Raw genomic sequence first — 26,259 nt, 5'->3', positions numbered from 1 at the left:
GACTCGCAGATGACCCCTATTGACGTTCAGGTCACTAGGTCAAAGGTCAAGGTCACGGTGACTTTACACAGTAAAATGCTTTCCGGATGATAACTTAAGAAAGCTAATACGCATAGGATCATGAAACTTCATTGGTACATTGATAATGACTCGCAGATGACCCCTATTGATTTTTAGGTCACTTGGTCAAAGGTCAAGGTCACAGTGCCAAATAACGTATTCACACAATGGCTGCCACTACAACTGGCAGCCCATATGGGGGGCATGCATGTTTTACAAACAGCCCTTGTTATATTTTGAGACGCTTCTTTACAAAGAAAGATGCTACTATTGTATTTGTTATAAATGTGTGAAAGGCTCTTAAGAAGGAACCAGAGATTATTAACCCTTTACAAAACACTAACAGGATTTTACAGGTTTGTAGCTGACGACTTTATAAATAATTGTGATAAAAGGAGAAATTGCTCAAGATGAGCAATTTCTCCTTTTATCACAATTATTTCTTCCCTACCTGATCATTTCCTTCAGATTCCATTACAATTTAATTGTCGTCTGCAACCTCTTTCAAATTGGGAATGTCCAAAATGTGTCGTTTGGTAAAGGGTTAAGGCATTTTGATTCATATGGGTCTTGTGAATCTGTTTCAAATCAAATGCGTAGATTTGATCTTCAGCATCTAAAAATATGTGAAATAGAAAGAACGACAATATCTTTCGGAGAGATAAATGTACCTACGTTATAAGCAAAGGACCTGTGCAACAATTCCCAGGCTTTTAAGTCTGTTTAGTTAACACAGTAGTAACTTTTTCCATATATAAAAATGCTCACCCTTCCAACTTTAAGCGCCCAGTGGGAAGAGGGATAGAAAGAGAAAGTCACATGCTTGAGTACATTTCAACCCATGCGCATTGCACGTTTTTTTCGCATAAAAACAGTGGAGCGATACATGGCCATCATGGCCCTCTTGTTTTTAAACATCTAATAAATTACCACACCCCACATTATACCCCCCTCTCACCCCCCCTACCCCCCATTATCCCCCCAAAAATAATTTCTAATAAATTATTGAATGTGAACAATTTCCCCATGATGGCTTACGTTATACTGTCAAGCACTCGAATAGTCGAGCGCGCTGTCCTCTGACAGCTCTTGTTAGATCACAAGGTCAAAGGTCAAGGTCACAGTAACTCGAAATAGTAAAATGGTTTCCGGATGATAACTCAAGAATGCTTACGCCTAGGATCATGAAACTTCATAGGTACATTGATCATGACTGGCAAATGACCCTATTGATTTTCAGGTCACTAGGTCAAAGATCAAGGTCACAGTGACTCGAAATAGTACAATGGTTTCCGGATGATAACTTACATTAGGTCAAAGGTCAAGGTCACAGTGACAAAAACGTATTCACACAATGGCTGCCACTACAACTGACAGCCCATATGGGGGGCATGCATGCTTTACAAACAGCCCTTGTTTAAAGATTTGTCTTTATTTTTACCAGACTATATGTGTTATGAGAAGATTTGTTTAATACTGGTACAAAATTGTATATTTATTGTTATCAAGTGACAAGTATATATTTCAAGTCAACGCACTCAACTTTCTATATTTACAGTTATTTAAAGATAGGATCTCGTAGCATGGCGACCCATGTGGATGTGTGCGGATTTTGTTTCATAAAGCCCGTATTTGGATTTTGTGAGAACTGTAGTCTACGAGTTTGTGACACTTGCTTTACTGTCCATACGAAAGCATCCGGTCATATTACCTTCTCGTTGGATAACACACACCCAGATACAGTAGCAACAGTTGTCCGAAAATCGGACATCCACGAGCAAAAATGCTCATCACATACCACCGAAAACGTTTCATTTTATTGTGAAATCCATGATACACCTATTTGTGGGCGCTGTATGCGTTTGAACCACTCATCTTGCCTCAAAAGTGTGATAGACCTTCATGATTTATCATTTAATGAACAACAGACGAACGAATGTCTTTCACGTTTTGACAAATTAAAGGAAGAGATCCAAGAGATAGAAGAAAGTGTCACGGAAAACATCAAAACAGTAGGCGATCTAAAAGAAACGTACATGAATGCAATAAAGGCTTACCGCAAGAGACTCGACGATAGGCTGAACATGTTGCAGTCAAAAATAGAAAGTGCGGGAAAAAGTAAATGGGACGAAAACGTCGAAAGACTGCAAAATATTGCAGACAAATGTAAGGAAACATACGCCCTTATTGACAAGAAACGAAAACTGATTGAAGAATTATTAAGAAACAAACAAGAGCGCAACTTATTCATAATTTCAAAGGGACTAGATACAGAAATAACTGTAATAAAAGGAGTTCTAAGACAAGCAAAGCTAGACAACCACGTCGTTAGATTCGAGTTTGAAGAGAATTCATCACTGGACAGAACACTGCTAAACGACATTCACGAGTTTGGAACGCTTCAAGAGACTTGTGATGGAAGTGAAATGGAACCTGAAACACTTGAAGTAGAGGTGAGGTTTTACTTACATTGACTTTCTTTGCAGACAATATTAATTTGTCCAATTCAGATTCTAAGGTATCGACATTTAGAAAATTTAAATAAGTTTTAAAGGTATCGACGTATTGAAAATGTAATGGCGTTGTGACTTTCTTCTCTAAATTAAGTTGTCACAGTTGGTATTATAGAGACTTAGGCGCGAGTACTTAATGTTAATCCCAATGTCATTATATAAATAATACATTCACATACACACACACACACACATTATATATATATATATATATATATATATATATATATATATATATATATATATATATATATATATATATATATATATATATATATATATATTGAATATTTATAGCACTGGAAATCGGACCGAATGATACAGAAAAAACCCACACATTGCATAGTCTTTATAATATGGCACTTCAATCGCATATTTGTTGTTTATCTCTCTTTATTCAAATCTGGCTAAAGATGTCAATTCACAATTGCATGCGTTATTTGTTTTGAAGTCATTTCTACATAATTAAAACAAATCGTAACCATGTTATCTTTCTACACAAAAAACTCTATTTGATAAAAAAAATTGAAAACTGTTTGCATGCTACTTAAGGAATGTCATTTAATTGGTCGTGTAAATAGCAATTTATTTAACACAACCCAGTTCCGCACTTGCAACACACGTATTATTTAAAACATGTTATTTAAAACAATCACATCACAAAGAAACGATCAGTGCTCTGCAAAAGATAAGATATGCAACAAAGTGTAGTCTATGAAAAAATGAACGGGCCTTTATTCGGGAACGGTTGAACATTCCAAACGTATTCATACGATAACTGTTACGGTTTCGGGATGAGATTTAATTACCTACATGCCATCAAAGATGTAAATTGATTAGCAACCAGGAACAGATTTGTATTTAATGCAAGTTAAATTTTGATAAATTGTTAAATAATTTTCACTAAACGTAAATTTGTTTAGATGTGATTTTGTGAGTGTTTAAGTTTAGAGCAATATTTCTCATCTAATAATAATTCATCGTGTTGTAGACCAATTCAAACTCTACTATTTAAAGATTGCCATAGATTTATTGGTTTATATCATATTGCAAGTGTTGTGTTAAATTCGTTAACATATAATCAAGAAATTATGAAAATTGTATGTGTGTCTTTACTGCAATTACGTATAAGGATGGCAACTTTTAGTAAATATTTAACAATTGTGCCTTTACAGTATTTGAATACTCACATATTCGATCGGCGCCTATTCACTTAATGTTAAGAAAATGTAAACAGGTATATATTTTATTGTAATGCACATAGCTTGCTTCTAACAATTTATGTAGACACATATGCACTGTATAATGTACAAGTAAGACATTATACAGTATCGACTGGAGAAATACCCGTTTAACTAAGTCGGTGACATGCATCAGTCTTTTCCTGATTAGGAATCTGGTTAAAAACGTCTTTACTCCAGTCGGCTGCCGTTTTCCTTGTCTATAACATACATAAAAGAAGATATGAACAAACGACACAGCGGTATGATTTAATTTAATTACTTTAAAAACCTTACATAAGACCCGCTCCACGGCGATTTAACATGATGTTACATTACTAAGACAGCACAAAATTAATACTCATAACATTTATGTGCAACGGCATCTCTGATGTCCCTCATAGAGGTTGTGTCATGCAACAGCAAATACACGATATACACTATGTGTTTGCTTTTCTTTTGTTAGTCTATTTAATATTTTAGTTTTGGGATCGTTTAATTTCCAGATAACGGAGTTACAAAGAAATAAAAAAGAACTTGAGGCAAAGTGTTCTGATTTGGAAAACGATAATAAGAACATTCATACAGACTTGAACACCGCTACCGATACGGTATTTACAGTTTGTTATCTTGAATATGCATGTTTGTGTTGTTATGATGGATTTTATATGTTAACTTATACATCTAGCAAACAATGAATCTCAAGAAACTATACCAGGAGAGACATTCTAACTATAATCAACTACTTTTGAAACAGATCACTTATTCTACACATTAATGATATAACTTTAATCAGCAGGTTTATACAAGGATCTTTCAACCGGGTTGCTTTCCTCTTATTGAGCGGACCATTAACATCGTTTAAAATACCTCGTAATTCTGAATCAATATGTACAGGTTGATCACATTGATAGGAATTCATGACGTTCCTACTTACAGCACTGACGCATCGCGAACGTAATTTTGTTGTTTTTTTCTTTTTCATATGTTTCGATCAATCAACAGGATTCTTGTTTCAAGCATTTTGTTATGATATATAGGCCCTTTTTCCACGAAGTCGATGTATAGTGTTGCTGGAAAACTGTTCATATCTTGTCTTTAGACCAGTTTGAACATTTAAGACGTATATGTAGATTGTTGCACAATATCCTTAACATTTCCTCGCGCTTACATGTACTATTTTGATGATTTTTGGTTCATCTGGTAAACCATCTGCTCCATTTAGCACGTGGCCGCCCGTGTGAGTGTAGTGTCTTATCAATGTAAAAATTGTTTGATCAGTCGAAACAATAACAGTGTTTGTAAAATGAACACTACGAAGGCATTATCAGCACACTTGTTGTAATGACAGTACTATAACAACAAAACAGTAGGAGCACTATTCTACTTTCATAACGTCCATGTTTAATGGAATCTCTGACATTAATACTGGATTTTACGGCCCATATAGTCTAGGTAAATGAATTTTTGCTTAAAGTAAAATTTTACTTTTGCTTGCTTAATTTTCAGACTAAGACCTTAGGAAAAGACAAACAAGAACTTAATACAAAGTATGATGATATGGAAAAAGAGAAGAAGAATCTTGAGACAGCCCTACAAACAGCAAGAGATCAGGTATGAAGAGTTCGACATTTTGAACTAGCATGTATATTTTGATCTGATTTGTTTATGCTGTTAAGTATATATGTTTAATATTTATTTTAATGTATTGAATATTTATACAGATGAACATTGAAACGAACGATACAGATCAAACCCACACAATGCATAAACATTATATCGCACTTCAATCGCGTACTTGTTGCATTGTTCTTTTTTTCAAATATGGTTAAATATGTCAATTCACAATTGCATGAATTATTTGTATTGAAGTCATTTCAACATGATTAAAACATATTCATAACCATGTTATCTTTCTTCCAAAAAACTCTATTTGACAAAATATGTTATTGAAAACTGTTTGTGTGCTACTCAAGGATTGTCAGTTAATTGGTCGAGTGAAAAGCAATTTATTTAACACTACTCAGTATCGCACTTGCAACACGCGAATAATTTAACTATATTAAAACAATCACATCGCAAAAAATGAGCGCTGCTCTGCAAAAGATAAGATGTGCAACCCTGTGTAGTCTATGAAAAAATGAACGGGCCCTTATTCGGGAACTGTTGAACATTTCAAACGTATTCATACGATAATTGTAATGGCTTCGGGATGATATTTATAACTCTACATGCCATCAAAGCTGTGAATAGTTTTACAACCAGGAACAGATGTGTTTTCAATCAAATTAAATTTTGATAACTTATTAAATAATTTTCACTTAATCTAAATATGTTAAGATTGGGTGATTTTGTGAGTGTTTAAGTTTAGTGAGATATTTCTCATCTTATGACAATTCATTCTGTTGGGGACCAATTCAAAATGTATTTTAAGATTGCCAGAGATGTGTAGGTTTATATTATATAAGTAGTATAATGTACAAATAACACCACATGTGAAGACTGAAAAAAGAGTATATTGTATTCACACCTTCTTTACAATATCAAACTATACATGTACAGTAATCACTTGTATCGCTTGACACAAGGAGTGTCTTTTAAGTCATCCATATATTTGGTCATTTAATATAATCGTGTCGAATTGATCGCATAAGAGTATGTTAGGCAGTTTCACAGTTTTTATATGCATATTAAATACAGGTTATTGACAGGTAAAACTTAACTGATGCATAGTTTATATTCTACCCCATCGATTAGTAATATATTTAAGATATTTAGCAGACAAGTTATCCCAAGCCATTTAAGCGCAGCTATGTATGCATTCTCCAATTAAAGGATAGACATGCTTAGCTCGTTTTGAAATGAATGCATACAAGCAAAGTTTCGATTTCCACATATGCTTTCCCTGTATGCTTGTACAGTTCATACCATATCATACAGTATCTTATAGTCATATTAAGGAGTACTTCATAGAATAGTGCAAACAATATCTGCAAAACTCTGCTTGCTGCATGTGCTTCACAATGCGCCATTCTTTCAATGACTCAATGTTCACACACAGTTAAGACTATAATATTATTATAGTAAATACAAGTATAATATATCATAATAATAGTAAAAACAATACTATTATTCCTTAAACGGCCTCTTACTGACCCCGTACATGAAGGTACAGACAAATGATGTGCATGCCATCGTGCGGGATCAGTACTGACCCCGTGTAACAAATTTATCTTACCGAGTACCTTTCATTATTCATCATCAACGTAGTGATCTGATAAAAGTTCACTATTGTGTATTATAAACGTTGTCTTGTTAACATCCTTGACAGAGTTTAACGTTCCTAACCTAATAAATAGCCACTCACCTAAGATCGCAAAATGCAGAGTAAGCATGTGACCTGGCTGAGCCTATATAAAACGAGTAATCTGTAAGACGTAGAGTTCACGTATGTATCACACCGGTAAGTTGATATCGGTCTTATACATGGGTTCTTGGTAAAATGCTTTATATCAGTTTAGTAGGCGTTTAGATTGGTACTTGTTTTGAGATACATACTATAACCAAGAATCAACTAAGAAGTCCATATTAAATCGAAACGGATTTTTTTCATCAAAACCATCAATTCAAAGATGTACAACATTTTATAAGCACAAAAGAACACTAACGGACACAGCAAACGCGCATTTTCCAATAATTAGGTGCACATGCTAAAGACGTTTCTTCTGCAGGTATTTTGTTCATCATCAATTTTAAATTCATTGAATATCCCTGAGGAATAAATTGCATTTAAAAATAATCAAGACAGTTTCTGCATAACTTGAATTCACCCAATAAATTAATGGTTGTCCAGGATCAGTGTAGCCTGGATTAAGAGTCTGGTTTTAAACTTCTTTACTAACAGCGGTTTGAGTTGTGCGTTGTGTATAGCATACATTAAAAAGTTTGTTAAGAAAAAACGCATAAGTATGTTTTTTTATCTTATCAAAATCAATGTTATGCTACCCGTTTTGCGACGATAACAAATGTGCGACATCGCTTTGCATTACTATGATAACAAAAAGTTCGCGCATGTTCATACCCTTGTTGCTCAACGTCATCATCGATGTTCCTCATACAGGTTTTTTTTATTGAACCGAAATAGCACAGTAAGTTAAAAAAAGTTTGTGCTCGTCTGTTCTTTTCTCCTATGTATAAATATTATAATTATTGCCGCGTTACATTTTTAGATGACGGAATTAGAAGAAAGCAGAAAAGCACTTGAGGCAAAGTGTGATGAATTTGAAGAAATAAATCAGACACTTCATAATGACTTAAACAAGGCTGCCGATAAGGTATTAAAAGTTTGTTTTTCTTGATTATTAATCTCCGGATGTATATGATGTCTTTAATATGTTCAATGTAGAACTTACAGTGACGAAAAGAGACTTTACCAGTAGAGAATTGTTATTCTTATCAACTAGTATAATTAAAGAACACTATTATATAAATTATTTAAACTGGGATCAACAGATTTGTACAGACATCAACGCACAACAAAGGTTTACTCTACGTTACACGTTCATCCGTGGCTTATACCAAATTAAAAATACTAGTTTGATCATATGCCATATGTATTGTTAAATTGCATATTGTTGTAAACTGTCGGCTTATTTCTAAATATTTATATAAAAGTGACTTTCCTTTATTGAGTGGGCCATTCGAACTGTTACACAAATAACGTTATTTGTAAAAAGTAAATAAAAAAAAATGATGTATCGAAATTCATTACGTTTTTACATGTACACATCAAGAACATAACATTCTTTTTTCCGTCTTAGATATACGCTAACGCATGAGGCTTATAGAGATTTAAACGCAAAATATCAATATTATTAACATATACATATTTTATGGTAACGCTACTTTTATACCCTTTATATGTATTATACGAACGCTAACATTTATTTTCAATCTACATAAAACATACAAACAGAAGTTAAAAAGTCCAGAGAGATTTCGAAACTTAGAAATATGGGGTCACACAAAATATCGAATACAAGCAAAGAGCATTAGAATCACATTACATAAAGTAGTGTCCATTCTGTATTAAATTGAACAAGTATGTTTGTGTCTGTATTATTAAACAACGGCTCAAGTTTTCAACTGAAAATATCATATGCTATTGAAAAGCGTTGGTGTGCAAGAAGATAATTTAAAAGCAGCAATATATTTTAATCCGGGTCGTGGCGAACGTGCATCACACGTATTATTATTATTCAAAATCTCATCGCAATGATTAAGGTGATATCGTCCGACTTGCGGCGTGTGTCCTGCAACGTCACTAAACATACTCTCAATATGTATACTATAAAAACTATCGTTTATTTATATATCTATATTTAACTTAGACATAAAATATTACGGCTCGATGGTTTTCGAACTTAGGTCGTGTAAGGTCTTATCCGAAATCGAATACAAGAAACTAGCATTATAATCATGCTTACACTACACATTCTGTTTTCAACTTGATATTGTAATATATCGTATTATTTGAGAATCAGTTTTCTCCATATTCGAATCTGATCATAAAAAGAGGTTGTGGGTATTATGGTATGGATACGCAACAAGTTTGTTAACACTCTAGATACTACATCTTTTTATGACTACATGAACTTTTTGTTGCACATTTTTCTTTTTATTTCCTAAAACTAATAATTTTGAGGATTCTTTGATGCTTTCGAAAACGGTTTGCTACATTCAAGCTGGTAAACGCCTGTGTGGGTGTTGTGTCTAAGTCTAAATAGACAATTTTCCAGCAGTCAAATTAACGCTTCAAACAAAAGATCAGCGCACATGTTGTGACGAAATATTGTTCAGCTTCAATAACACAAATATTTGTCAAACTGAGCTGTATAAAAAGAAATCAAGTACAAACACGTTCATGATAATGCTGAAATCTATAATATATTGCATATAGAGACTACAGTCATGCCCTTTCATCTTTGAATAATGGGAGTTTACAACTAGCAAAATACGTTTAATTTATTGAAAATTGTTTTCGCTTTATGTCCTACTTCTATCTAAAAAATGTGTCTCTTTCACTTTAGAAGTTATAGCGTCATACCATTTTTCCAAAAGAAAACTGCCTACCTTTCATTTACTTCAAAAATGAGTTCTTGAAAATAATTCTTTAAATTTTCCGCTATGTAAACCCTCATCTTAATGTATGCCAATGACATAAGCGCGGCGTAGTTATTCATATTAAGAAAACAAATTATGGGCATCATTTAATTCCATAACATTTATGTTTAATAGCAACTCTTAAATATCTAATTGAGGGTTGTACCGAAACGATCGATAAAGACTAAAGACTCAAGCTCTCTCCTCGCTTGCTACGTTAAATTTTCAGATGAAGAAATTGGAGACAGACAAACAAGAACTCCAGACAATGTATATTGATAAGGAAAAAGAGAAGAAGAACGTTGAGACAGCCCTACGAAAGACAATAGATCAGGTATGTACAATTTGACTTTGTGAAGTATCATTTATGTGTTGAATTGATGAATTTATCATGTAAACTGTAATTTTTGAACATACAGACAGCGAATAAAAACGGCAAATATCTAATCCATAAACTATATAAAATTAATCGCACTTCAATCGCAGCATTATATATGTATTTGTTTCGTAAACGACTCAAGATATCATTTCGAAATAATATCTGTTGTTTTTTTTAATACTACTTCTACTACTACTACTACTACTACTACTACTACTACTACTACTACTACTACTACTACTACTACTACTATACTACTACTACTACTACTACTATACTAATACTTATAATAATAATAATAATGATAATAATAATAATAATAGTAGTAGAAGATGTAGTAGTAGTAGAAGGAGTAGTAGTAGTAGTAGTAGAAGAAGTAGTAGTAGTAGTAGTAGTAGTAGTAGTAGTAGTAGAAGTAGTAGTAGTAGTAGTAGTAGTAGTAGTAGTAGTAGTAGTAGTAGTAGTAGTAGTAGTAGTAGTAGTAGTAATTGTAGTAGTAGAAGTAGTAGTAGTAGAAGTAGTAGTAGTAGTAGTAGTAGTAGTAGCAGTAGTAGTAGTAGTAGTAGTAGTAGTAGTAGTAGAAGTAGTAGTAGTAATAGTAGCAGTAGTAGTAGTAGAAGTAGTAGCAGCAGTAGTAGTAGTAGTAGAAGTAGTAATAGTAGTAGTAGTAGCAGTAGTAGTAGAAGTAGTAGTAGAAGTAGTAGTAGTAGTAGTAGTAGTAGTAGTAGTAGTAGTAGTAGTAGTAGTAGTAGTAGTAGTAGTAGTAGTAGAAGTAGTAGTAGTAGTAGTAGTAGTAGTAGTAGTAGTAGAAGAAGTAGTAGAAGTAGTAGCAGTAGTAGTAGTTGTAGTAGTAGTAGTAGTAGTAGTAGCAGTAGTAGTTGTAGTAGTAGTAGTGTTAGTAGTAGTAGTAGTAGTAGTAATAGTAGTAGTAGTAGTAGAAGATGTAGTAGTAGTAGTAGTAGTAACAGTAGTAGTGGTAGAAGATTAGTAGTGTTAGAAGTATTAGTAGTAGCAGTAGTAGATGTAAGAGAAGATGTAGTAAAAGAAGTAGTAGTTGTTCCTTTAGAAAAATAAAACATTCAAGCGACATATAACAATTGTTTTCCAATTCTCTTACAATTTTAGCACACTAATTTTTGTGATGAATGTTGGAAAATTTCTTGGAGGTGAATGCCTATGATGGTGTAGCTTCTAGTGTTTGTCAAATAAACACTAACAAAAGATCAGTACACTTGTAGTAATGACAAAGTTCTCATATTTTATAAAATAAAGCTAAGTTGAATTGAAATTGATACAACATATTTAAAAAGCTACAAGGGAACTGAACTTTTACAAATATAAAAATGTTGCAATCTTTAACTGATTGTAATTAATATAGAGACGACATATATGCCCTATAATCTTTTAATTAGGGTGGAGGGGGTAAAACTACGACACTTAGTAGACATTGATAAAAACTGTTTTCTCTGGAAGTCATCCCATACAATTTAAAATTGTTCTCTTTAACTATTGAGAGCACATCTTCATACCATTTGCAACAGAATCTGGCAAAGAAGATTTAATTCCTAAGAATCTCGACTGAGTTCTTAACTGGTTCATGTAAGGTCAATTACCTAGTCCATAGGACGAATGGAAGACATTTCTTCTTATAACTTTTAAAACAGTAATAGAATGTAAAAAACTGTTTCATTTGACCCGTTAAGGCTACAAACCATTTCTCAATGAATGCAGTTTGTTGTATAGATATAATTTGTAACTTTTGATATTTCAATTCGCATGTAAATTTGTACAAATGCTTCAGTTTGGTGCTATTTTGCATTTCTATGAAAACAAAAAGTATGGTCACTTTTCAATTTTCCTAATATTTCTCTTTTTATGGCATCTCGCATTAATAAATTATATGCTTTCTTGCTCCTCATTTCTGTACAAAACAATTGTAATGTGTGCCTCTTTAAATTTTAAGACGGAGAAATTAGAAAAAGACAACCAAGATCTCCTGATAAAGTATAATGATATGGAATAAGAGAAAAATAACCTCGATACAGACCTAAATTCGACAAGAGATCAGGTTGAACAGTTATACTTTGTGAACTAGCATTTATGTTTTGATATGATGTGTTAATTCCGTTTAATTAAGTATGTTTACCCATAGACATCGGAAAGAATAAAACAGATCAAATTCATTTAATGGAAACACATTATAGCTCTTCATTTCAATGACTTTTTTATGTCATTCTTTCAAAAACGGCAAAGATATTATTTCAAAATTTCATATTTATTTTTATTGAAGTCCATTTCTCCATTATTTAAATACTTTTAAACCATCGGACACTTCTGCAAAACGAAACTATGTTTTATAAAATAGGTTATTGACAGAATTAAGTGTTCAATTAGGCGATTGTAGGTTGATTGGTCATGTAAGCAGCCGTGTAATTTAACACCATCTCGTACAGCACATGCAAAACACGTATTATTAAATATCACATTATCAACAAAGATCGCTGCTCTGAAAAAGATACGATATGCAACCCTGTGTATCATCATTTGCTGACCGGTCTTGCCGTTATGGTACATGGGTGACGTCGACACAGAGATCTTCTTCCAGTCAGGTCTGTCGTGTACTGCGTGCAGTAGCTCATCAATGGTGAGAGACGTTCTTGCTTTCACATTGACCATACAGATTTTCTTCTGATGACCTCGACGTGGACCTGCCTGAAGCAAGCCCTAGAGCACAATATTGTTCAGAGAGACGTTCCTGATGAAAATACAAAACCAAACCAGCTTCCGTCGTTAAATGGGGAACAAGAGGGATTTCTCTGGATGTGATGTTGTCATTTTTTGCGGACGTACTTTTTAGTCTTGTGCTGTATGTAAGAGATCCGGGACAGTCATCGGAGACACTTGTGTAGTCGAAGGCCTCTATCCTGCGTTTTGTGTCCGCGTGACGTGCTCATGTCTCGCAGTCGAACAATAAGATAGAGACTACGAGGGACTTGTAGAACCTGTATTTGGTGAGAAGGCAGACGCAGCTGCTTGTCCACAACTTTCTCAGTCTGGCCATAGGTGCGGTCCCATGGCGATTCTTATTCGGAACTAAGCGGTACTGGTTACATCTTTGGAACGGGTTGCATCAATTGCTTTAAGCGGGCCACTTCTTAAAATGTCTTTCCGTTTATGGTAGTGTCTGCAATGGTGGCGTTTCTGATTTTGACCTTGATTTATGACGTGTTGACCCCCATCTCAAATGCTATTGCTCTTTCATAAAGTTTGTTGGTGATGTTCACTGCCGATGCCGACCGAGGCAAAAGTCATAAGCGAATTTCAAGTTGGGGATGCGTCTACCACCGATGGAAATATATATATAGTGGTCTTGGAAGATCTTCTGTATGATCTTTGCAAGCCTTTGCTGGTATGGTTTATACGGCTGGTGTTGCGGTTAGTCTCTCTTTTTCGGTAGAGGAATGGCCAGAGCCTGTGTCCGCTGCTTTGGCCACTTCTTCTATTTGCAAATCTGCTTGTATAGAGCAGTCATTGCAGGAGTCATCGCCTACCCTCCGTGCTTAATCAGCTCGGAAGGGACGTTGTCCACTCGCGAAGATTTCCTTGCCGTCAGATTGCGTGCTGTCTGTTCCACCTCTGCTTTTAGTATGGTCGGATATTTGACGTCCGCTTCTGATCGGGGAACCTTCTGAATGAGACTGGTTCTGATTGAAGCGTGTAGTTATAGAGGTATTCTGCCATCTATTCAGGACTGCGGCATTGTTGGTCAGGAGGTTCCAATAAGCGTCTGCTATATCACTGGCCTTGGGCAGACTGAATGGGGATCGTTTTGAAGGAGGCTGGGGTCTGATTAAAACGGGTAGTAATAGAGTTAGCTGCAGTATGCTGCCCATCTGTCAGCGTCTTCTGTATCACTGGCCTTGGGCTGCCTGGTCTCGGGAATGCTGATGACCTTCTTACTGCAGCATGTGGTCATCTTTTTATAAAGGTTGATACATTGTTCTTCAATCCATTCCCATGGCCTCTTTCATCTTCTTCTTTAATGCTGGTGTACTTCTTAAGTCTTAACTCTCTTCTTTTGTCGCAGAGGTCCATGGTCTCGGTTGTCACCAAAGGCGTTTTCTTCCTTGTCGCTCTCCCAATAACTTCTTCGGCCGATAACATAATTTCATTGATGCTGTTGGTGATGATGTCAAGGTTATTGTCTACGATGTTCAGGGCTGCAACCGTTGCACAAATATGTGTTATTAACCAGGTTTTCCGAAGGAAAAAACTGGTTATTAGATTGGCGAATGCGGGCGGGCTGGCGGGCTGGCTGGCGGGCGGGCGGAACAAGCTTTTCCGGGCCATAACTATGTCGTTCATTGTCAGATTTTGAAATCATTTGGCACATTTGTTCACCATCATTGGACGGTGTGTCGCGCGAAATAAATACGTCGATATCTCCAAGGTCAAGGTCACACTTTGAGTTCAAAGGTCAAAAATGGCCATAAATGAGCTTGTCCTGTCCATAACTATGTCATTCATTGTGAGATTTTAAAATCATTTGGCACATTTGTTCACCATCATGGGACGGTGTGTCGCGCGAAATAATTACGTCGATATCTCCAAGGTCAAGGTCACACTTTGAGTTCAAAGGTCAAAAACGGCCATAAATGAGCTTGTCCTGGCCATAACTATGTCATTCATTGTGAGATTTTAAAATAATTTGGCACATTTGTTCACCATCATGGGACGGTGTGTTGCACGAAAGAATCACGTCAATATCTCCGATGTCAAGGTCGCCACGACTAAAAATAGATTTTTTTAAAAAACAAACTTACAAAGGGGGTTAATTTTGTTTGTTCATTTCAAAAGTTCAGTTTGAGTTTTCTCCCTTTATCAGATTTTTTTTCACAATGAAAACCTGGTTTTGTGACAATTTTGTCCCTTGTTTAGTTTATGTAACCGTGTGAATTTTATGAATACATTTGGGAAAAGCATTAATGTAAGCATAGCAATCAACAAGTTTAATTTACAAATGTGTTTTAACATTGAAACTACCTAAGCGGTATTCTCAAAAACTTATCATGTTCATGAATGCGTGTGTAATCTATATGTTCCTTCAAGTGTGATTATTTCTGGTCTTAGTTTGAGCTTTGTTTTAAAGTTAAATGTCGTGTTGTATGCATTATCCTGTATTATAATGGCAACTGGTCGTTTACCTTAAATATAAGACAGGCGGATACAAATAATATTTTTATAATTTTGCTGGAGTGTCACCTTCGCATGTATCAAACTACCATGATAATTCAAAATAAGAATTAAATAAATAAACATTTATTTTGTATTTGCATATTAAAAAAACTTCTATTTTCAGTAACATTTTTGTAAAATATAACATAACCATATTTTTTAAATAAATCAGTGGTGCAAACAATCTTTCAAATGTGCATGTTACAGCTATTTATTTGACAGGCGGAAGCTTACATTTTCCATTTCATTACTTTAGCTGAACAATGTATTGATACTACAAGCTTCTTTTAAAGTAAAAGGCAAAATGCAGTATTTTCTGGAGAGTTTAATATAACATAAATTTCAAAAACTACACCTCTAATACAATTAAGACATATTTTATCATCTTCTTTGAAACTTTCGTATCCAATTGTTTTTAACAAGAATTTTGCTAATCAACTTCTTAGCATAATAAGAGCTCATATGATGTAGCATTAAACTATAAAAAATAAGGTTAACTTTCGTATTCAAATATCTGGTAAAAATTCAATTTGTTTTTACCTAAATCACTTTTAGCTAAATTACAGATATACTTCACTCATCCATACATTCATTCAAACCAGCATGTAAGCAAGTTGTTTAAGAAGTGTGCTTACTTATGGAGCAGGGCACTATTTATATTATATATGTTACTTTTAGCTTTTAAGTGCAAACTAAAAAGAAAACTTGAGCGATCTAAATGTTCACCGTTATTCCTATGTCTAAATGTTCACATACACCTAAGTCTATATATGATTACCTGCAGTGCTTCTTACAAATTAAGTACTGCAACTGTTACAGTGTGATACAGGGTAATTAAAAAATGTTGCGCTTTTGTCAAATATAGAAAAGCTCACTTGTTGTAATGACAAATTGTTCAGCTTTTATGTAAACATGTATAAACTGAACTGAATATTACATGTAAAACAAATACCACCAGGGAACATGACCTTTTTCCTTCTTTGGTCATTTTGAAATCTATAAAATAGTGTATATTATATAGAGACCATACTCATGCCAAAATCATATTTAAATTAGGGGAATTTTAAACAAAGGCGCTAAGTTGAATTTAATTTAAAGAGTTAACTCCATATGTCCTTTTTTTCTCTCTAAAATGGCTAATCAATCCACATAACGGTTAAGCACTTCAACTGAGTTATTTACTGTTTTTCTGTGCGGTAAACCACCTAGTTCACATTCCGAATTGAAGAAATGTATATTTTGAAACAGTTATTGAATGTAACAGTCTTTCATATGACCTGTTCCGCGACAAAATATGTATAAATGCAACCATTTTTCTTTGCTTAAATACAATTGTTTTTTTTTCAGATATTTTGATCCGAATTCAAATGTGTACAAAGAACACTAGTGAGACATTATTTTTGAGCACTTTCAATTCGTATAACCTATCCCGAATGAAATCCCGAATGCAGAGTTTTCAGGAAATGATCCTTATACTCTAAGGAATTAAACTCTTTGCTCGAATATTCATTATTAATGTATATCAAAATTGTAGGTATTTCCACATTAAATTTTCAGAAGAACAAACTGGAGACAGACCAACAAGAACTCCAGACAAAGTATAATGATATGGAAAAACAGAAGAAGAACGTTGAGACAGATTTTCAAAGGACGATCGATCAGGTATGTTCAGTTTGACTTTTTTAACAAACATTTATTTTTTGATATGATGTGTTTATTATGTTTCATGAAATATTTTAATACAAAGAAAGTGGGAAAATGAACAAAAAAAAATCAATGCAAAAATGTCAACAATATACCTCACTTTATTCGAATCACTTTTATATTTCTTTTGTTCATAAACGACTGAAGAAATCAATTCGAAATTTATTTGTTTTCATTGCAGTCGTTTTTCTACAAAATGTAAATACATCATTAATAACCAGATGAACATTCTTCACAGCAAAACTATATCTCATTAAAAACAATTTTCACAGCTACAACGAGAAAAAAACTGTTTCGGGCTTACGAAAAACACACACGCTCTAACGATATGCTGGTTGAATTTTGAATCAAGTAGAAAAAAATGAGGCAACTCGATCAAGTATTTCAGTCTACTAGTCTACTAGATAAAAAAATGAACATATCTTTATAGTGTGTTATTTATTACTTGTTTATTTTTCTTCGCTGGTAGAGTGTTTGAAGGTTTATCTGACCCTGACTGTAGGCCAAGACATCTCGATAGCTGTAGTTGTCATATTAAGGTATCTCATTCCTTTCTCATACGAATGCAGTTGCGAAGTGATATTATTAAGGATGCGAATCGATTTCCATACGTCACCAAAAAAGCAAGACTGTACCGGACACAGCGGCAAAGATCCCTCCATTTTACTGGAATGAATAATTGATATGTCCCATTAATTTATTTTATTGTATAATTCAAACACTTGCGCGCATACTAGCTGTAAACGCAGGTTTTCTTCAAAGATCTTTTTAAGTGCGAATACGCGTTTTCTCGCTCATGAAGTTCAGCGGTACATCCAGGTAATCTATTGACACGATTTTGTGGCCGTAGGATGTACAAAAAGGCGATGGCCTCAATGGTAAACAGTCCTTCGGCAATCTTAGCGTTACGATTGCGATACTGCTGTGATTGAGAAAAGTATTTGAAATATATTTTTGATTTTCAAATACGTGTTTTTCGCTCTTGGATACCGAAGGTACATCCGGCAACCCACCTCATTGGTACACGATTATAGGTGGTGGGAACCTGTCCTATTTTTCTGAAGTAACCGTAACTGTTTCCTATTTCCTAGCTCAGCAGATTAAGTCTATATATCAAGAAATCTTTCAGTTTGTGATGCAAGCACCAAATTTGTAACATATACTCTTCAGTAACTATAGATTTGATAAAGCAGGTTAGCCAATACAAATTTTCAAAATGGCGTCCGTTTTCAAGATGGCCGCCGTCAGGATTGAAATTTTAGATCTAGATCTAGATTTGGTGTCTATAGATAGGTTTCAGGGAGAAAAGATCACATTAACGTCATCAGACATTTTTAAGTTTATTATTTATCATATGCTATACCCTGTTTCCCATGTAATACAAGCATAACATATTTTTTTTATTACACATGTGTAATACAACATGTGTAAGCGTTTTTATTGGCTTAGTCGTCGTTAATTGACCAATCGCATGTTGTTATTTTGCTGAAATGACGTTGCAACGTCAAATGACGTCACGAAATGTAAACAACATTCGTGATTAATCATTATGGTCGCGTAAATATTTATTTAATTTGCTCAATTAAAGCATGTGATAAAAAAAGATTTGACACTTTTTGTCATATCATACCATATTTTATTAAACTCGTCCAGGAAATTCGTTAGTAACCTCGCCAAAGGCTCTCTTACTTACAAAATTCCTGAACTCGTTTAATAAAATATGGTAAGATATGACAACTCGTGCCAGATCTTATATATATCACACACATCCAAAATGGCCGCCAAGATGGCCGTCAAAATCTATTTATGATCATAAAATATGACTATGTAACTGTCCACTCTAATTTGATTAATTTGTTGTCTATACCCAGGTTTAAGGGAGAAAAAACACATAAATATCACATTTATATCACCAGACAAAATGTAAGCTAATTATGTTACACAAACATCCAACACGGCGACCAAAATGGCCATTAACACAATTCGAAGGACCACAAGTCCATAACTTGTTACTCAAAAGTTATGGTTGTTATGTAAAACGCCATAGTTTAGGAGACAAGGAACACTTAAATCGAGTTGAGGTTATCATAAAGCAGTTGAATAATCATAAACTCCAATGTATGACATTTGGAAGAGAGAATGAACTAGCACATGACTTCAAAATAGGATCAGGTTTTACTTACTTCTGTAGACTTCATTTTTTACCGTTGCTGAAAATCATTGAATATTAAAGCCTCACACCTTGAAACGAAATACATGTTAATCAACTCATATAGATGAAATTTGAAAGTGTGCAAAATTGTCATTAAATATATAGCCTAGTTAGCAAGTAATTTATTAATTTTTTTTTATTGTCAAAACCGAAAGTAGTATACGTATACGTCCGTTTCGACAAACGCGATTATTTTTAAGTTTTAAAGCGCAAAAAGACGGATTCTACCTTGTAACCACCATATATATTCTAATTGGCATAGATAAAATTAAATCTATAGCCTAGTTAGCAAGTAATATATTATTTTTCAAACGGTAACGCTTTTAAAACCGAAAATAGGATTTCGAGACGTACACGTCCATTTCGACAGACGCGATGATTTCTAAGTTTTAAAGCACAAAAAAGACGGATTCTACCTTGTAACCACCAGATATATTCTATTTGGCATAGATAAAATATGTTTCTTATTTATACTTAAATTAAACATGCCATGTATTTCGTTTCAATGTGTGTGGCTTTAATTACAGCCTGAATAAGCATGAGTTCTTCCAAAAGGTTAATATTATACACTTTGTGTTCCTTTGACTATTTATTTACATCAAAGCAGAAGTAGATGGTCTCGGAGTAATGCGGGATCTAGATGAGCAAATCTGTATCCTCGCCCAACAACTGTGTGGTGCCACGACGGGATCGTTCTACTGTTTCTTTAAAAATTTCAACGTCTGCATCCACTGAAGACAGAACAACATAGCATCCCATTTAAGTCAGAGTTGTGCTGATCAGAGCAATCATGCCGGCCTTGTTTCTGTCACGAGACAAAAAGTCTTCCTTTTTAACATGAGCATTCTGTTTCTTTGCTGAAACTCATATATGATTCACGTTTGTTTCATCGTCTCCGGTGCGTGTTGTCTTTGTTATAATGACCGTCTTCGTAGCCATAGAACCACCCTGTCGCTTGTCCGTAATGCATTTTCTATGAATCACATAAGACTCGGCTATTGCGTTATATAAGTCGCCCTGCTCCATGGTCAAGGATTCACCAAAGTGCCACCATCATGCATCTGTTTCATGAATTCAGTTCATCTCAGCCTCAGATGATGTGTCTATAACCTACTCTCAAATTGCCTGAGCGATCTGAGGCTTATCTGCTGTACACAGTATGTTCTTGGTTTCAAAGAAGGCAGCAGGATGGGAGCTCAGTTCAAAAGACAATACGACTGCAAGGGAAAATCTCCAGATTTTGAAACCACCAGGAAACGCTGGAACAGAAGAGCAGGATAAAAAGCACGGTCAAAAGCGATCTTAACAGCCGAGCTATTCCCAAGAGCTGTGGCTGTGTATGTTCTCGTGAATTTATAAGCAAAGACCGACTTTCCTATGATATCTCTTATGATCGTTTTCCCAACCGCCTCAACTGCATGAACATTCACATCTGACCCAACCACTATCTTATTGACCATGTTTCTCAGAGTAGGGTTAGCTGTGTATGGAGATGAGGTTGTAATCTGTGTCTGCATCTCTATAGATCAAAAGAATCCCCTTTGATGCACGCCTCAGTTGAAACTTTGTGTTTTGGAATTGAAGTATAGGTCTGATCTGTGAAATTCCGCATCCCACTGTTGTGCTCGGATGATGGGGTCCAAGGAGTTTGCATTTCCTCGGCCGTTTCACTGCTGCGAGTTAGACCACATGTGCTTTAAAAACACATCATCAATGTGTGCTCAATGACAAGATCACGTCCTAGTACAGCATAGCACTTATGGCTGCTGCGAACAACGTGAAAACCAATACCGGACTTTCGATAAAAGTCTGGGTGAGTATCCTCTAGGTCGCTTATTTGCAGCACAGATGGATAGCAAATCGGGCACTGCCTGCTAATGCATCAGCCAAAATCCAGTACGATATGCTTTAATCAACACCCTTGAATTGTTAATCATATTTTTGAGAGCGGTTTTTTCCATGAGGGATCCTTTGCCCCCCCCCCCCCCCCCACGCAAGCTCATACGTTTATAAAACATTCCAAATTCTAATCAACACTTTAAACTACTTTGTGGCGCGTCAGTGATGATTTCGGCAGCCTGCCAATACAAGGGGTGGTCAAACGTTACAATGGTTGTGGCTAGGTTGCAAACTAAGGCTTATGTTGCCAGAATGCACGCTTTGTCCCCAATGTACATATTAATCATAGGCAAGAATTGAATGACAATTGCAGCCCTGGGTACTGTTTTTTTCTGGTACAAGATACGCATCATTCTCTGCAAATTCAGTGTTGCCTTAAGCTGAAAATTATCGATCCTCTTGTCAAAATCCAAAAATCAGGGCAGGTCCAAACAAGCATCACGTCAAAAGTAATGTACTTGTGGTCCTTCGTATTGTGTCGTTTGACGCCATGTGAGATTTCTGTGTAACATAATACACTTAAACTATTATTGACAATCGTTATGTGTTCAATGCCCCTCGAAACCTCGGTATAGACACCAAAATCATAAATTGAGTGGAAAGTTACAAAGTTATGATCATTAATAGATTTTGGTGGCCATCTTGGAGGCCATTTTGGACGCCATTTTGGATTTGTGTGTAACATAATAAACTTAAACTATGTCTGATGATCTAAATGTGTTCTTTGCCCCTTGAAACCTATGTATAGCCACCAAAATAATCAAATTTGAGTGGATATTGACATAGTTATGATCATAAATAGGATTTTGCGGCCATCTTGGCGGCCATTTTTGACGCCATGTTGGATTTGTGTATTCTATTGTAAACATAAACAATGTCTGATGATCTTTTTGTGTTCTTTGCCCCTTTAAATCTAGGTATAGACACCAAATTCATCGAATTTGAGTAGATAGTTACATAGTTATGATCATTAATATGTTTTGGTGGCCATCTTGGCGGCCATTTTTGACGCCATGTTGGATTTGTTTGTAATATTGTAAACTTAAACAATGTCTAATGATCTTTATGTGTTCTTTGCCCCTTGAAACTAAGATATAGACAACACATTCATCAAACTTGATTGTATAGTTACATAGTTATGATCATTAATAGGTAATTGTATGGCCATCTTGGCGGCCATCTTGAAAAAAAAAACACTTTCCGAAGGTCCGATTGTGGTAAACTTTTGATATGTTTTAAAGGACCTTCTACCCTACCAGGATCAGTTAAACTACCCTTTGTAGCAATTTTTTGGTGGTTGAATGTATTTTTTCATATATTGACCCTACTAGTACTTCTTGCTAAAAACAGAGTATTGGCCATCTTGAAAAAATGCCGCCATTTTAAATTTTCAAGTGGCTGACGTGATTTTTGAAAAAGGGGTACCTTAAGATAATTAATGCCAAATGTCATGCTTGCATCACTAAATGAAAGTTTTTTTTCAATAATCAGCGCAGCTTCTATTCAACCACCGAAAGGAACTGGATTATCATTTAAAAACAACTTAGTAAAGATATACTGCACTACGCATTTTTGAAAACCAGACTACATTAACAATTATTGTCATCGATTTATTGACATGGATTATTGACTGCGATTTATTTTAAGGCTTAGAAGTTTGGACTATTTATTTGATCTTGTCCTGAGGCCTCTTTATACCTTTGAAAACGGTTTGCTCCATTTAATCACGTGGCCGCCCGTGTGGGTGTATTTTTAAGTAAATATAGAAAGTTAGTTTACGAGCGGTAAAGAAATCACGGTGTTTGTCAAATTATAAAGAAATTGAGCTCACTTGTTGTTATGACAAATTTTTCTGCTTTTATATAAAATGTAATAATTGAACTGAATTAAATATAAAACAAATATACTACCAGGGAAAATGACCTTTTTTCCTTATTTGATCATTTTGAAATCTATGGAATAGTGTATATTATATAGATTCCATGCTTATGCCAAATCATATTTAAATAAGGAGAATTTTAAACAAAGGCGCTAATTTGAATTTATTTAAAGAGTTAACTCCAGATGTCGTCTTTTTCTCTCTAAAATGGCTTATCACTCCAAAGAACGGATAAGCACTTCAACTGGGTTCTTTGCTGGTTTCTGTGCGGTCAAACACTTAGTTCACACGCCGTTTTGACGACATTTATATTTTGAAACTTATAAAACTCAACAGTTATGGAATGTAAAAGACTCTCTCATATGACCTGTCTCCAACAAAATATGTATAAATGAACGCAGTTTTTTGTTTAAATATAATGTGTTTCAGTGGCCCAGATAATTATTTGGGAAATAGGGTTTTCACCCTTTGATTTTGAAAAATAGGGTGATTTCATTCTTAAAATAGGGTGAACTGAGTTATAAAACGACGGATTAAGTCAGATTGAAAGCGCATGTATGTCGTCGTAAATTATTTGGTCAGACGCTTGATTTTACTATGAAATCTAGTCCGCCGAGCGTTTTATTTACTTTGACTGTTTCTTGCTCCAACATCCAGGTGCTTGCTGAATGAAAGCATCGCCTCGTTACGATAATACTTCAAAAGAGAAAATACCGAACACGAGAAAAGCATTTTCGATCGAAGCCATTGTATTGTACGCATCCCATTTGACGAGTTTGCGTAAAAGTCAAATTGGTTGCGTTTTCAATACGCATGATATTGTATTTCTTTGCGTTTTTGAACATTTTAATAGGGTAAAAGACGCAGATACGCAGCTTATCTGGGACACTGGTGTTTGTTTTTTTCACATATTTTGATCCGAATTCAAATGTGTACAAAGGACATTAGTAAAACATTATTAGTGAGCACTTTCAATTCTTATATTCTCACCCCAATGAAATCCCGAATGCAGTGTTTTCAGGAGACGATCCATATAACCTAAAAAATTAAACGCTTTGCTCGCATACTCTTTATTTCTGTATAACAAAATTGTAAGTATTTCCACGTTAAATTTTCAGAAGAAAAAACTGGAGACAGACCAACAAGAACTCCAGACAAAGTATAATGATATGGAAAAACAGAAGAAGAACGTTGAGACTGATCTTCAAAGGACGACATATCAGGTATGTACAGTTCGGCGTTGTAAATAAACATTTATGTTTTGATTTCATGTATAAAATATGTTAAATTAAATATGTGAATACATAGAAAGCGGGAAAATGCACAGATAAAATCCATGCAATGTCAACAATATATCTCACTTCGATCGCATCACTTTTATATTTCTTTTGTTCAAAAGTGACTGAACAGCAAACCTCTATCCTATTTAAAACGTTTCACACCACGAACGATAAACGCCTTTTCGGGCTTACAAACAATACAAACGCTCTAACGATATGCTAGTTGAATTTTGAATCAAGTGGATAAACATGAGGCAATTTGATAGAGTATTTATGTCTACTAGTCTACTGGAATAAAAAACCTACGCGCCTATCGCTTTAGTGTGTTTTTATTTATTGTTTATTTTTCTTCGCTGTTAAAGTTTTTTAAGGTTTATCTGACCCTCACAGTAGGCCAAGACATCTCGATAGCTGTATTTGTCATATTTAGATATCCCATTCCTTTCTCATACGTTTACAGTGCGAAGTGATATTATTAAGGAATCCGATGCAAATCGATTTCGATAGGTCACCATAAAAGCAAGACTGCACCGGGAGAAGCGATCAAGATCCATCCATTTGACTGGAACGAATAATCGATATGCCTCATTAATTTATTTTACTGTTTAATTCAAACACTTGCGCGCGTACTGTCTGTAAAAGCGGGTTTTCTTCAAATTTCGTTTTAAGTGCGAATACGTGTTTTCTCGGTCATGCAGTTCAGCGGTACATCCAGGTACTTTCAACCTCGGTACACGATTTTGTGATGGTTAACAACCTTCGCCGATCTTAGTGTAACAGTTGCGATCTAGCTGTGATTAAAAAAGTTATTTAAATTTTTTTTTTGATTTTCAAAAACACGTTTTTTTCGCGGATGGATTGTTGGATTCCGAACGTACATCCGGTGATCCACACCATTGGTACACGATCATAGATGGTTGGAACTGATAAAATGGCGCTTGTCATGCAATCTCACCTGCGATTTCTATTAAAACTTTTTGTAATTTTTTGCTCCTTATTTGGTCTTTTCCTTAGGCCTATCCAGTTTTTATGAATTTGATAGAGTTTAAGACAACGTTACGGAAAATGATGAGATTTTCTTAGATGGGGTTGTGTGACTCTTTGGGAAGTTAGAATATGCATATGTATACTGTTAAAGAAGATTGAGATTGAAAGAAAGAATGTATTCGTATTTCAAATTAACAATACATACTGTAAGTGTGGAATACAATATGAAGCAAGTGATCGTAACCATTTCATCAGTTGCATTTCATCAAGTTTATCAAATATGAAAAAAATAATGGATCGAATATATTTGTTAAAAAATAACACATATTCGATAATTCGAATTTGAAAATAAGTATGTAACATAGTTATAGTATTATGTATTTATATAGCTTGTGTAGACATTTTTATATGTGTGTATATTGTATTGTTAATAAGAATACAACATAAATTATAAAGATAGCACATTATATAACATGTTATAAGTCAGTGTTGATGACAACATGGTTTAATGATTTTGGCTCTATAATATTAACATCCTCTTAACGGAGTATGAGCCCATTCTTCGTGATTTCTTAAAGTGTAAAACAATGTTTTCTATTTGGGTTTGTATCAAAACCAGCAAAGAAACTGAAGGAAAGATTTCATGAAGTTTAGTTTTACGTTTTAGTTTGTTAATTTGTCAAGTGTGTCTCTTGGTTTGTCATTACATCTGTTGGATGGTCCTGATTG

The 26,259-nt window shown here is 34.6% G+C and overlaps 1 protein-coding gene across 1 annotated transcript in view; it reads left to right on the top strand.

Annotated features, from left to right (window-relative positions):
• Positions 1-26,259, top strand: part of LOC127872340 (myosin-4-like) — a 360,094-nt gene that overhangs the window by 297,095 nt on the left and 36,740 nt on the right. The window contains exons 29-30 of the mRNA XM_052415671.1: positions 17,127-17,231; positions 24,382-24,486. Coding sequence (XP_052271631.1) covers positions 17,127-17,231; positions 24,382-24,486 — 210 coding nt within the window. The remainder of the gene's footprint in view (positions 1-17,126; positions 17,232-24,381; positions 24,487-26,259) is intronic.

Source organism: Dreissena polymorpha, chromosome 3 (assembly GCF_020536995.1).
Source record: "Dreissena polymorpha isolate Duluth1 chromosome 3, UMN_Dpol_1.0, whole genome shotgun sequence".
Taxonomy (NCBI): Eukaryota; Metazoa; Mollusca; class Bivalvia; order Myida; family Dreissenidae; genus Dreissena; species Dreissena polymorpha.
The sequence above is the reverse complement of the archived record's forward strand: the minus strand, read 5'-3'. Positions and strand labels throughout refer to the sequence as shown.